At 33.1% G+C, this 14,847-nt stretch overlaps 1 protein-coding gene across 7 annotated transcripts in view; it reads right to left on the minus strand.

Moving 5' to 3' along the window:
* Positions 1-657: 657 nt before the first annotated feature.
* Positions 658-14,847, minus strand: part of LOC143232742 (glutamate-gated chloride channel-like) — a 110,535-nt gene continuing 96,345 nt past the window's right edge. For 2 of the 7 annotated variants that reach the window (XM_076468536.1, XM_076468535.1), the window contains 5 exons: positions 14,298-14,518; positions 11,665-11,747; positions 10,279-10,419; positions 7,112-7,518; positions 658-1,325 (listed from right to left, as the gene is read on the minus strand). In XM_076468536.1, coding sequence (XP_076324651.1) covers positions 1,068-1,325; positions 7,112-7,518; positions 10,279-10,419; positions 11,665-11,747; positions 14,298-14,518 — 1,110 coding nt within the window. In that variant the 3' untranslated portion in view covers positions 658-1,067. Of the gene's footprint in view, positions 1,326-4,402; positions 4,496-7,081; positions 7,519-10,278; positions 10,420-11,664; positions 11,748-14,297; positions 14,519-14,847 lie in introns of all 7 variants that reach the window. The other 5 variants (XM_076468534.1, XM_076468533.1, XM_076468539.1 and 2 more) reach the window with 4 other exon arrangements.

The following is a 14,847-nucleotide window of genomic DNA, read 5'->3' on the forward strand; positions in this document are numbered from 1 at the left end:
AAACCAAATACACACGTTACCGAAGATCGCGTGTTTTATACGTATTTCATCACTACTTCTTTATAACCACTGAACCATAGTATTCATATTTGACGTACCATATCAAGTACAATTTACTGTTCAGATAATAATTTTAAGAAATTCAAGCATTGCTGTTCACTGTATAAAATTACAATTATACTCTCATGTTAGATGTATTACTATCTGAGCAGAAAGACACTATTGCTATCCACCTTTATACGTATTAAGTGAAGAAAATACTCAAAGTAACTGATGAGACATTTCACAATTCTGAAATCTTTAGACCCTAAGTATTAGACTACTGGACAATAATTTTAACCAAAGTCAAGAGAAGGTATATTTTGCTCGATTAATTATAAAGCAGTGTGTGTGAAAGGAACTATTTTAATAGTCTAATGCCATAAATGAAGTATCATTGGTAAACAGTATTAAAGGTAGATATTCAGATTCGCCAAATCTCTTGAAAATTAAGAACTTTGTTTTGAAAGCTTTAAGCCTAAGATAATAAATAACATTAATTTTTTTCATATGAAATAATTACTATAACAGACTTACATATTAAAAATCATAATTATCTTGTGAATTACATCACAAATGTGTCTAGTTTCAATTAAATAACGAATTATGAATAATAAATAGACGAAACAACTAAAGTTTATTGTACACGTTAACCGTATTCTAATAGATACAAATTCTGTTTGTAACGTATAGGCACCTTCTGAAGCAGAAATTTTCATATTTTCTTTATTCTACAGAAGATTTAGTAAAGAGTCACAACTTCAAGCTTGGACTTAAAAATTTATAATTAGTACCAATGTTACGATCCAACCTTGATACTGGGAACAGATACAGTAACAGATCTTGACTATTATTATACCATCCTATCTTTCCACAGTCGTTGATAACCTCATTGTCAAGTCCTAGACAAAACGGAACGTCTCGTATTTTAGAAGAGAGAATTGTATGTCTTATGTCAGGATTATTATTGTTTTGTTACTCTGTGAGGACCCAGTTTTCATCTTGCATCGGTTCAATCACAGCATATGTTAAGAAAACCCAAACGCGAAGCAGAAGAATAGAACTGGGAAGACCACTTTGGAAACGTTGTCAATTTTCTTGGCGAGTTTCGGCCGAGTTCCCATGTCAGGTTCTAGAACGAGTGGCCGACGAAGCCAACCAAACACAGAAGCAACAGCTCTGACTTTTGCTCCTTGATATCGGTTATCATCGAACGCAGGAACCTCTTGTCGGGTATTGTTACTTTCGTGGTTAGTGTCCTCCTGACCAACTTTATGAGCGCAACCCTGTTTACAAAATAACGGATAAATGAAGCAGATGTACTTTAGATCTCTGTTGATTATAAGTTCAGATACAAAAACAAAATTATTCATCAACTTGTTATAATATTATATAATATTGTTTTTGTTTGTTTTTGAATTTCGCGCAAAGCTACTCGAGAGCTATCTGCGCTACCCGTCCCTAATTTAGCAATATAAGGCTAGAGGTAAGGCAGCTAGTCATCACCACCCACCGCCAACTCTTTGGCTACTCTTTTACCAACGAATAGTGGGATTGACCGTCAGTTTATAACACCACCACGGCTGAAAGGGCAAGCATCTTTGGTGCGACTGGGATTTGAACCCCCGACCCTCGGATTACGAGTCGAGTGCCTTAACACACTTGGCCATTCCAGGTCCCAACTGGAAAGATACAGCCTTGAGATGGCGGCCTGAATGAAGACAGAGGTAAGTAATTATTTTAGGTTTATGATAATAGTAGAAAATTCTTTTTAACTATATAGGACTACAGTCAGTAGTAGAAAACAAATATTACTTCATATTTCAAAGCGCTGTTATCTAACAAAGGTTATTAACATAAATCTATAAATTACCTAGCAACTTTTTCTAGTAACATAGGAAACAAAAACGAATACAAGTAATATTTAATTACCAAGGTTACAAAGAACCCAAGAAAAGTGCACGGTTTGAGACTGTTGTTGTTGTACTTATTATTTTCATACGTCAAAATGGAAATTCCCTGTTACAATAACGTGAGTGCTCTTTGTGTTTGAATTTTTTTTTAAAATTATTAATAGTAAAACTGACGAACAGTCTCGTAACCTAGAGGGAATTCAAGGAGTATTTAGTTTGGTGGGTTTGATACTGTGAAACAATAGCGATTCTGTCTAACAAGTAGTTGAATATGTGTGAAGAAAAAAAATAATTATATTTAGAACATTCGAATTGAACAACACCTTTTTTGTATAGACTAATAGATTAGTTCAACGATGTTAAGGTTCGGGCACAACCATTTCTAAGTGCTAATCAGAGCAATCAGCAACGCCCGCCGCCTATTTGACAAATTTTAACTGAATAGTGCTATTTACTATTATTATTATAACGCGGAACATTTATTGCAACATATCTTGGATCGAACCTTGAATGTTGTGATCCATAGTGCAGCACACTAATAACGAGAATCTACCCAACTCAGTATATTACTTGTATTTATTTACCAGAATTTAGGAATTCTTTAAAATATTTTCTGTCAAAGTTTTATACAAAAAAAATCCATATGTGGAAATTGGTTTTATTTGATCTGTTTGTTTGCTTTTCATATTAAACAAAAAGCTTCACTAGGAGCTGTCTGTACTCTACCCACCGTGGGTATCGAAACCAGGTTTCTAACGGTGTGAGTACGCAGATATACCACTGTACCACTCAGGGAGTTTATTTAACCTCACGTTAAAAAAAGAGAAAGGAACGACAGATTTTAATAACGTGCATATCCTGGATGAATAAAATTATAAATTAACAAATATTGTTATTGACGTAAATTTTGCAAGACTCTAAACTGTGTTTCTCAAAAATATTGACGAAACAGCAGTTTATTGTCTCCCTTAAGGTAAGAAATTGCTCTATAAAATACACCTGTTATTCATCCATTTATGTGTCGAACTATTCAATTCATCAGTCCATGCTAGCGTGTGTATCTGTATATTTTCCTATAGCAAAGCCACATTGAGCTATCTGCCGAGTCCACCGAGGGGCACATGATAGCTTTCAATAATTATGTTTTTAACTAATTAAAGGGTATGGCTTAGTGGTTATGGCGTTCGATTCGCAATTTGCGGGTCACGATTTCGAAATCTTGTCACCTAAGTTGCTTACCTTTTTAGCTATGGCAGCGTTATAAAGTGATAATTAATCTCACTGTTTGTTGGAGAAAGAATAGCCCAAGAGTTGGCGATAGATGATGTTGACTAACTACCTTCCCTCTAATGTTACACTGCTAATACAGGGAAGATTAGAGCAAATGGCCCTCGAGTAAATTTGTAGGAAATTCCAAATAAACCAAACTAATTTAACAAAGTTTAAATTACATAATAAAACAAGATATTTAATTTGTTAATATGATTCTATTATACACTTCATTAGCAAAAAACAAAATATTTTTTTTGTATTTTTTACCTAAAGATAACACGATTCAATGTAAGTGTTAGAAGAACGACACTATTTCTTTCAGTTAAAATCATCCTTCATACATAAGAAACTGTTTCACAGTAATACCCTCACACGTCAATACTTGTTGTTTGAGAATGTTTAAAGAAACATCATGACATTAAGTTAACCTTCAAACTGTTCATACCACCCTAACAGTAACTTTGTCCACTCTGAGCGAGCTCTCACAACCCTCCAAGGTTAAATCATGCTATGCTTCAGTCTCAAAATGGAGTTCTGATATTTTTTTCTCCTATTCTCCATATTGATCCACAGGTTCTGGTAAGAGAAGCAGGCGTAAAGCTGTTTCCAAGTATATTCACTTGACTGGAAGGGAGTCCAAAAACGTATTTATTTGTATTTTATTAAGGAGTTTGCTCTGAATGTAGTACTTCGTGGAGATGAAATCATCTGCTCTGAATGTAGTGCTTCATGGAGATGAAGTCATCTGCTCTGAATGTAGTGCTTCATGGAAATGAAATCAACTGTTTTGAATGCACTGTTTCATGGAAATGAAGGCATCTGCTCTGAATGCTGTGCTTCATGGAGATGAAATCATCTACTCTGAATGTAGTGCTTCATGGAGATGAAGTCATCTGCTCTGAATGTAGTGCTTCATGGAGATGAAATCATCTGCTTTGAATGCACTGTTTCATGGAAATGAAGGCATCTGCTCTGAATGCAGTACTTCACGGAGATGAAATCATCTACTCTGAATGCAGTGCTTCATGAAGATGAAATCAGCTGCTGTGAAAGTAGTGCTTCATGGAGATGAGGTCATGAAAACTATCTTTAGCTTTTTCATTTGTAACGTTGGACTCGATTTCATTTTGAGTTATATTAATATTTATACCTACTCTACATGTATTACCACTGCTTACCTAGAACAAGAAACTGCTGTAAGTTCTTGGACTCACTTCCAGTCAAGTGAAAATACTTGGAAACAGCTTTACGCCTACTTCTCCCACCAGAACCTGTGGATCAATATAGAGAAAAGGAAAACAATATCAGAACTCCATTTTGAGACTCAAGCATAGCGTGATTCAACCTTGGAGGGTTGTGAGAGCTCGCTGAGAGTGGAAAACCTGAAAGAACTACACTAATTCACCATAGCTGAGTACAATTGTTGAGACCGTTTCTCTGACTGGATCATACCGATCAGTACGTCACTGAAGAATGGTGTGAGGTATGAGAAGAAGATGATGACAGTTCTTCGCCACACTTTTCATTGGTGCCGTCAGACCTGATATGATCTTAAAAATGCTGGTACTGAATGATAAATATCGCCACTGCTAATCTTAAAAAGAAATTATCGTGGAAATGGACTGGGCAGTATTATCTTCGGACATAAACTCCATGCGGTACATTTCGAAATAGTACAAGGGGCAGAGTTCGCGCCTACCTTTTCCAATAAACAAACTGAAACATCTAGGAAGTATCTTGAAGAAAAATATTTACATACTTCCATCCAGAGATTCATACAGGACATGAGATATGTTGGTTACATGTGGTAAATTTATTCATTGTTGATATGGAAATAAACATTCTGAGAGTCTCTGATTTTTACATCATCGAACAATGGTGTTAATGCAGAAATTTCAAAGCTAGAAGGTGTAGCATGATATTTTCAGGGAAATTACAGAGCAGTTCCACAACTTAGTTTGGTATGATTTGGCTTTAAGATAACAATTAATTTACTGTTATCTATAGGAAGTGGCCCAGCAAAAAGTTATGCCAAAACACTGCATTATAATCATTTTCTGTACACCTTTTTAAGGCCATTCTGTTGTATATGAGTAATAACTTGTAAAACATGGCATGTTATTTATCTGCCTTAACACTGTTTTGCTCAATACATTGAAAACATTTTTCAATTGAAGTCAGATGGACGTAACATAAATACATGTTAATTCATTAAACTATTTTAATGTTAAGAAAAAAGCATAAATATGATAATAAATGTAATGGTTTAGTTGTGTTATAGCAAAGCCATATTGGATCATCTGCTGTGTCCACCGCAGGGAATCAAAACCCGGATTTTAGAGTTGTAAGTCTCTAGACTTACCGCTGTTACACTGGAGAACTGAATATAATGGTCAAAAATGGTGTTGAAATTTAAATAAGAAAAGAAACTTCCCTGGAATTTGAAATAGCTAAAAAATATATAAATATCTATATATCTAAATACAGCTATTATCAAAATATATAATTAACGTTTATTCATAGTGTTAGGTAAACATGTAGGTATAAAATATTAATTAAAGACAAGAATAACAAACCCTAAAACCGGTAAGACAGTCCTTTCTTCTTTAGTTTGCCCTTAATGAAGAAATATCTAGTCTTCGAAAGCGCTTGGGCTTATAAGGTTTTTTTTGTTTTTGTATTCAGATAGTGTCCAGGCTTTTTTAAAAAGTCTTTCATCAAGTGACTAACTCGAAGCGTTAAACACATTAAAGAACATTCGACAAACACTGTTTACATGGATAATAATGACAGCGCAAACATAAAAAAGTATTAATTAATTTAATTAGCCTTTTAAAATCAGAAATGTTGGCGTATAACCATTAGCTTTTCGAATGTTCCAATAATTTCTTTCCCCTTTATATTCTATGTTCATAGAAAAAATGAATGAAGCATGTATACTGTAGTGAAACCAGGGTGTTAATGAGCAAAGTCCAAATACCAGTTGTGAAAAATAAAACTCTAGATATTCCCAAAATAACATAGGTCTTTAGAATAATGTATGGTATAAAAACATTCTCTCACTTTATACCTACTGAAGTGTTACTTTGTGTTTATACTAACCAAATCATTTGTTCATAAGTTCGACAAACATATCAGAAGAACGTTAAACGTAAATTGTTAGAGTTTTTCTCATGCCTTTGAACTCTATCATTTTTAATGTCTTTGTTATTAGCAAAAGATAAAAGAAAAGGACAACTGAAAACGTATATATTAGAAGAAGAAAACTAAACAGGAAATTTATAAGATAAAGAAGTAACCGAAAAAAGATGCTAAGTAGAAAACGTGAATTACTAAAGAAAACGAAAAAATTAACAGTATAAAATGTATCATAAACAAGATAAGCGAAAGTTATAACAGCATGAAATGTATCATAAAAAGGTAAGCGAAAGTTATAACAGCATATAATGTATCATAACAAGATAAGCGAAAGTTATAACAGCATAAAATATATTATAAACAAGGTAAGCGAAAGTTACAACAGCATAAAATGTATCATAAGCAAGGTAAGCAAAAGTTATAACAGCATAAAATGTATTATAAACAAGATAAGCGAAAGTTATAACAGCATAAAATGTATCATAAACAAGGTAAGCGAAAGTTATAACAGCATAAAATTTATCATAAATAAGGTAAGCAAAAGTTATAACAGCATAAAATGTGTTATAAACAAGGTAAGCAAAAGTTTGAGCTCTACTTATTTATTTTTAAACAAACATAAGGGAAAAAAATCGTATGCATTCACGACATTTACAAATCAGTTGTACTTGATGCCATGCTACACGAGCACGAAACGACTAATTCAGCAAAGGTCGTACCACCCCATATTTTCCGAATTTGCGACCTACTTGGGTCACTGCTGAACTGCTTCGTGAGGATTCTGTCACGGGTTGGTTAGCAGCAGACGCAGAACGATTTGTAGGGTGGCTGTGGCCTCGTTTCCTATACAGATAGTTGACCACTATGAACTCCAGCATGGAAGCGTAGATGAAGAACATACAGACACCGTCCCACATATTCATGGCCGTAATGCTGGACACGACAGGTAAAGTTGACCGGAAACTGTTAGTGGTGGTACAAAAGTTCAACATAGTGGTCACACCGATCATAACGCGAGCGGGCACAGCGTTAATGTCTAGCCAAAAGCTAATGAATGAACTGGATACCAAAATAATTCCCGGAACGAACACGGTGCTGAAGTAGAAAGATTTGTCTCGGGTGAAGACCAGTAACACTTTTAAACAGCTGTACTCATCTGAAAAAAGATGATATTTTCTGATCAAGATATCCTGTTAAGCATGTTCAAATTATCTGTTTACAGCTAAACTTTGACAATCACAACCAAATATGAGCTAAAAAAGTACAAATGCATCAGTTGGAAGAAACAACTCTCGTATACATGTAACCATTTACCTGCAAATTAAATACCCTTTCATGGTAGTCCGTTAGTAATAATGTGATGTTTTCTGTCTTCTACCAACAAGGAAGTTGTAGATAAAAAGTTCAAGGCAAAGAAATAAGAAAAAAACACACACAAAAAATGTCATTTTTCTTGGTGAGGTTGAGTCAGAAACCCCATGCATGAGAATACACAGATGGATGTATTCATAACAATTGAGAGAAATAAACTCGGATAAAAATATTGAAATTAATATAAACACGAAATAGGAGAACGTTGACGGTGGATAATAGCTTATAACATTTAGGTAATTCACATAAAATCGTGAAATAATTAAACAATGATTTTAGTAAAAAAATCTAACTTTTTTGAAAAATATTGTTGATTTTCTGTGCTTTCATGTGTATACAACAATCTTGTTGAAAGTACTATTCCTATAGATATAAAGAACATTTGGAGGTTTTCAGAAACTCATAACAACTTAAGTTCTCGCTTCTTGTATAAAACCTTTTTTTTTAATTTAAAAAATAACTGTGAAAAAAGAAAAAGTTGCAATGACTCTAAACAATAACAGGCATTAGACACGTGTATCCGATTTAATTTTATTAATCATCAAGATCTCTACCAGTTCATCCTCAAATCTAATCATAAGATCGAAGTAGCGCGTCGTCTGTTTCTATTGTCCTTTTCGGAACAAGAAAGAAATTATTAAGATCACCTCAGACGGAATAATTCTGTGAAAGAATGAGAGTGATAAGGTTCGTTATTTTTTCTGTACGTTTGCCTGGAAAAGTCGCTTACTTACTTTCATGGAAATTAGTTAGAATAGTGAAATGTTAATTCCCTTCATTAGCACGTATACAGTGATTTAGGTTGCTTTATAAGTAGAATAACTTTAATACTGTGAAATAGTTATTGTTAGTATTTAAACATTTTAACATTTATTTTAAAGGAACGATTTTAATGACCAACATTTTGTTTCATCATGATGCCTACTATTAAATACTACCGTATTTATTGATATATTAAGAAACAATAAAGTATTTTATCATTATCTAATAAAGCCTGTTGAATAAACATACAAAGTCAGAGATGTACAGTGACCTACATAGATGACACTAGAATTTAACAGGGTATGCTCAGTAAATGTTAAAAGAATCAGTAGACAACAACAGCGATAATAGCAGAGTGTTATAGCAGTTTTTTCGTTAGAAACAGAAATTTCAAATCGATTTCTTTAATTTTCTTTGGCAGTAAATGATTAGGTTCATTTGTTCGTGTCAGCTTTGATTATTACTTTGCGAACACTAAAGATAAATTAGTTTATTTGTCCAACCAGTCTCGTTATACAGAAACACCAACAAAATGTTGATATCAAGTAAGAGTTTTCTTTGTTGTCATTAGTCATATTGAAATCTGAACCAGTAGGTGCAGCATGAAAAAGGATCTTCAAAGAGAATACGCGTTTTAAATGTTTATCCTAATTATATGTAAATATTTAAATATCTCAAAACTAATGGTTAAACGAAAGGATATTTAAAGAGTCTTCACAATGCGCCAAAGATGCTGGTTTCAGTGAATTTTGGAAACGTTTAAATCCATTATGTGTTTTAGAATATTTTCTAGCAGTTAAAACAGTTTTAAAATGTCAATATTTTGACTAATCACCTTATTTTTATTTTTGAAAAAGAATATAAAGTCGCTTAGTGCTTTATTGGTTGTGATGACATCGTTTTTGAACAGATTTTAACCTCAAAAATTTGCTTTTTTCATATTTTATTCCAAAGATCAGTGTAAAACAAAAATTAAGTTTTATATATAAATGTTGAACATTCATTTACTTTGAGATAGATTTAATTTTCACCTACATTTTTGTAACTTGCATACGTCCATTTAAAGAGATTACCCAAGGGGCTTCTAATCATGTGCGTAAAGGTTCAAAGTTTTTTATGATTTTAATCTCGTTAGGTGGACGAAAGTTCTTGACAAAAGAAGGTACAGAATATAAACAAGACAAAAAATCTAAGTTACCGAATACAATGTTAGATCAGATATATATATATATCTACAATATATTAATTTCTATGATCTCACAGAAATAGCACACCAGATTAACTAAGTATCATAACGATATAGGACAAATAAAACCAAAACATTTGACAACAAACGCAAGCACTTATTCACTCGTTGGTATCGAATCTGTTTATATTAAAATGAATACATAGCGTGTTTCAACCAAAAACACAGGTCAGTGGTTAACATAGTTTCTTTATCTTTCTTAATTCCAGCCTCCACTGCACTGACTGTAACCTTCAACCTTGAAGATAACGCAGCAAGCTAACTAACTCTAAAGGTTAATAGTTCTATCAGAATTCTAAGGTTTTAAACTGATTAACTCGTAATAATATGTATATGCGTCTTTAATCAGGAAACACAAAGGTTAGATAGGTCGTGAGTTGATAACAAAATGTACGCATGTGCCTTTATGACGAGAAATAAGTCTTCAACAAATTAACGTTGATGATAGACGTTCTGTGTGTGTTTAATTAGGAAACACAAGTTGAAGTGTTGCATTAATTTGTTACATACTTAAGAGCCATTCCTTAAAATATTTACCTCGCCATGTGTACCTGCGGTCGCAGTCTCCTGTGTCGTTTTTCACCAAGTAAGCGTTATGTTTCCTGAGAGACGTTGCATTGATTATGTTCTGTTCAGTATTGGACCACTGCAACTTCACTTCGGACTTTTCATTAGACACTTTATCGACAAAGAAAAGTTTCATATTCCAAACATCAGATTTAAAAGTGTCTATTGATTTTTCAATGTTTATACGTATTTAAAAATTAAGGTTAATATAAATTACCCAAACTTTCAATATACATAGTCTTAAAAAATTAAACATAGCAATATTTAATGTACAATATTACAAATGTTTCGATTAAAATAACGTTGTTAAAACGTTACAGTACCTTAGTATTGTGTCACACCAAAACGTGTTAGTTGACCAAGAGTCGATACTTCCTACGTTATCCTGTGTTATTAGCCTGGTCTATACTTCACAAGTGTACTTTATCTATGTCATTATCCTGGTATATATTTTTCAAGTATAACCTAATTGTATTATTAGTCTGGTCTATACTTCACAAGTGTACTTTATCTATGTTTTTAGTCTTGTCTGTATTTACAAGTGTAGTTTATCTGTGTCATTATCCTAGTTTATATTTGTCAAGTATCATCTATGTCATTAGTCTGGTCTATATTTCTCATGTGTACCCTAACTGTGTTATTAACTTAGTCTGTACTTTTCAAGTGTATCCTGAGTATTTTATTATACCCTGGTCTATATTTTTAACTTAAAGTCTAACTGTATTATAGCCCTGGCCGATGATACTTTCAAGTGTAGCGCTGAAATGTTTAATTAACATAATCTGTCTACATTTCTAAAATGTAGTCAGACTGTGTTTAGTAGGCTTGTCGATCAGTTGTAGCAAATTCTAATATTAGTTTGTTTATACTGCTCAAGTTTAGGCAATCTGTGCTAGTAGCATGGTCTATACTTAGCAGTTGCAGTCGAACTGTGTTATTTGCCTGGTACACACTTTTGAAATGTAGTCGAATTATCTTCAGTAATCTGGTATTTGCTTCTTAAATGTACTTGAGATAACATATGAATCGGAAACTCACAGGTCGATTTAACTATTCGTAGCAAACTGAGCAGAGTTTCACAGGAGTGTACATTCTAAGCTTACTATTTCTGTACATGTGTTACACGGAAAAACAATGTGAGAGTTTTAATTGTGAAATTAACTTCCTTCTAACAAAAGTTTTAAACATGAAGTTCACATTTTTTGATACAAAACGCGAGAGAATTAGAAAATATTCTTTGATTAAATTTTCAGTTTTATTACACGGTCAACGAAATGCTTCGTGATCAATTCATTGCGACAACATAGTTATGTGAATCCTGTTTAATATACTAGCAAAGTAAGAAAACATCCTTACCACTTTCATAAGCAAAAGGACACTTTGGATTGTCGAATGGAAAAATTCTCAAGTTTCCTTGACAGTTCAAAACCATTTCTCTTCTACAGAAGAAGAAAAAACCTTTGAATTCGAATAAGGTATAAAATATACGCACACGAATAAATTCTTCGCGTTTGAATATGTTACACGCTAATATACATACATGTTTATGCTATAACATCCCAAAACAGTTGACATTCTTCTTGTAATATTTTTCATTTTACTCTTTTATTCTGAGCGAAGTATAAGTTTTGTAGACATAAAGCTTCAAAATACAATCACAGAATGATAGATTTAAACAAATAATACCATTATTATTACAGAAGTAACCTGAAGATAGTTTAAAACTTTTCAAAGGCAAATTTAAATATTCATTCCAACACGAGCCTCAAAATACAGTCATATGTTTTCTTAAATAGAATATTTCAACATGAAAATCAAAATACAGACATGTTCTTTATTTTAGTACAAAACCAATAAAAATACTCATCACAAGATTCTGTTTGTTCGTATTAATGTTGACAGTTTGAGAAATTCCCTAAACTAATTCAGAACTGTTTCGATATATTTTGAATCGTTTATTTCCAAATCATTTAGAAATCTTCAACCACTGAGCACTTACTGCAAGTAATACATACATATATAATGATTTATTAAATCTTAACTGATTTGATTAAAACAATAAAAACACTGAAATAAAAATAATTTTTAATTAATAATTTGCTTTTACATCTTCATAATAGGTTAATAACTTCAGCCAATAAATATTCAGCGACCCCGCATTTACTATAAATAACACTATGTAACAAAATCTTTACTTTTTCTTGTTCCTGGGTAGAAAGTGTTATTTCCCAATAGCTTATGCCAAAAGTAAATGGAAAAACCTATTTTTTCTTCAAACTTTGCTTTTGTGACCTGAGTAATGAAATTTTCAAATTTACGCATTTTCTAGAACATATCACGTAGATTCAGTGTTGAATAGCTGATAAAGAATTTTCAAGAACTTACAAGAATTTTCAAGAACTTTCTAGAATGTTGTAGAACTTACAAGAATTTTCTAGAATGATGTAAAACTTACGAGAACTTTCAAGAACCTTTTAGAATTTTCCATAGTAGTATATATACAGGGCTCACAACTTACCACTGCAGTTTAGTTCTAGCTGCCTAAGTGAACAAAAAGACCTATCTGATTTTATCAGAGATGGCATCAAGAAGCTGCAAGCATTCTCCAGACGCATCCTGCCATGTATGTGACCAATTTATCAAGACAAGAGCGAAAAAGTACTCTGTGACAGCATCTGCTAAAATGTGTGAAGCCAACAAGGCATATTTCGGCATGCCTGCGAGCATTGCAAAAAAAAAAAAAAAAAACTCTAGAAGGTAAGACGGATAGTGTTTGCTTGCTTGAGTAGTAAGATTTTATATTATACAAATTTTAGACCTTTTAAAATTTAAATATATATTTTTTCAATTTCCAAAAGTATAGAGAAATATCACATATAAATTATTTTGCATGAATCTCTTAATATTAGTTGTGGATGAAATACATTTATTCTTCATAGTAACAATTTTATTTTGCTGTTTTTCAGGATGGTACAGAGAGGAAAAGAGAGCCGTGGAGTTTGCTATTCCAAGAATTTGGCGTGAACCCACTGACCACTCAAGCAATTGCTACTTCTGCGTGGTGGACGCTTCCAAACGTTGGGCTTGCAAGAACGCATCTACTATCATGTATCAGGATCTCTTGATAAGGAACCTGCAGTCTTCAAATACCTTAGAGACTTCTTCCCTAAGTTGTTTGAAGCAAACATCAAAGCTGGTGTCTTCGTTGGACCACAAATAAAGAATTTGTGCAGCGAATTCCCCAAGAAACTCAGTAGGAAGGAAAAAACAGCGTGGGGCAGTTTTGTCGCAGTGGTTCGGAGCCTCTTGGGTAATCACAAGGCTGAAAATTATGTGGAACTGGTTGAGACTCTGGTGAAGAACTACGGCAAAATTGGCTGCAGGATGTCCCTGAAAGTCCATATCCTTGGAAAGTCCATAAATTCAAGAAGAACGTGAGAGCATACTAAGAGGAGCAAGACGAGCGCTTCCACCAAGATATATACTGGACTTTGAACGCTGCTACCAAGGAGCGTATAACGAAAACATGATGGGAGACTATATTTTGGGGGCTGGTACGTGAAAGTGATTTACATTACAGGGGCAAATCTCGAAAACTACTCACTTCTAAACATTTTTGTACAATTTTAGTATAAATCTTGATTCACATGTTGTTTTATTCAGACCTTATGTAAATGAAAATGTGCAAATTTGTCCGTTTTTAAGAAAATAAAGTACTTTCTAAATTTCATTGTCCAGGCCACAAAAGCAAAGTTTGAAGGGAATAATGGCCATTTTCTGTACTTTTACAACATAAGCAATTAAGAAATAACACATACTATCCAGGAACAAAATTTGTGTTACATAGTGTTATTGATGTAAAATCGAAATAAAAATATATTCTACGTTTTAATGAATAATCTGTTTTTTACATCAATATAATAAGTTAATAACTTCAGCCAGTAGGATCCCGAGTAATAAGCTCCAAAGTTAAATAGTTTAACCAATACCTTTGAGTGTACTGTATAATGCCCTCTGGAGTGACACGAAGAGTAATGTGGACGGGAACCAAGGGATACTTGAAGTCGCCATGTTTGATGAAATACGTTTCAGGTATCCATATTTTCTCAGCATGCGTTAGTGCATTCAAAATTTTGTGCCGACCTCCATTATTATACTTGAGTCGTGGGTCTTCCCAAACTTGATGCAACAGAAACTCAACTTCATATCGCTGGAAAAAAAGCAAAGATTATAAGCTTTGAAGAATAATGAATAACAACAGGCCTTTTTTACGCAGATGTGATAAGTCGAACTGTTTTAATTATTAGTCCTAAGCAGTTTTGAAAAAATATTATAATGTGTAAAAATGCCTTTTTATCCTGACTTATCATTTGATTTCAACTTCTGTACTTTAATTTTTTAATTTAATTAATAGTTTCGTTTTGAGTTTTCTCACTGATTAGGTATCATGTTATTACAAGCTATTTTCTAAGACATCCTTTTCCTTAGTTTAGAGCCCCACAGTGGCTAAGCAATAAGTTTGCTAAACATCGAGCTTCG

This window comes from Tachypleus tridentatus, chromosome 11 (genome assembly GCF_004210375.1).
Source record: "Tachypleus tridentatus isolate NWPU-2018 chromosome 11, ASM421037v1, whole genome shotgun sequence".
NCBI lineage: Eukaryota > Metazoa > Arthropoda > Merostomata > Xiphosura > Limulidae > Tachypleus > Tachypleus tridentatus.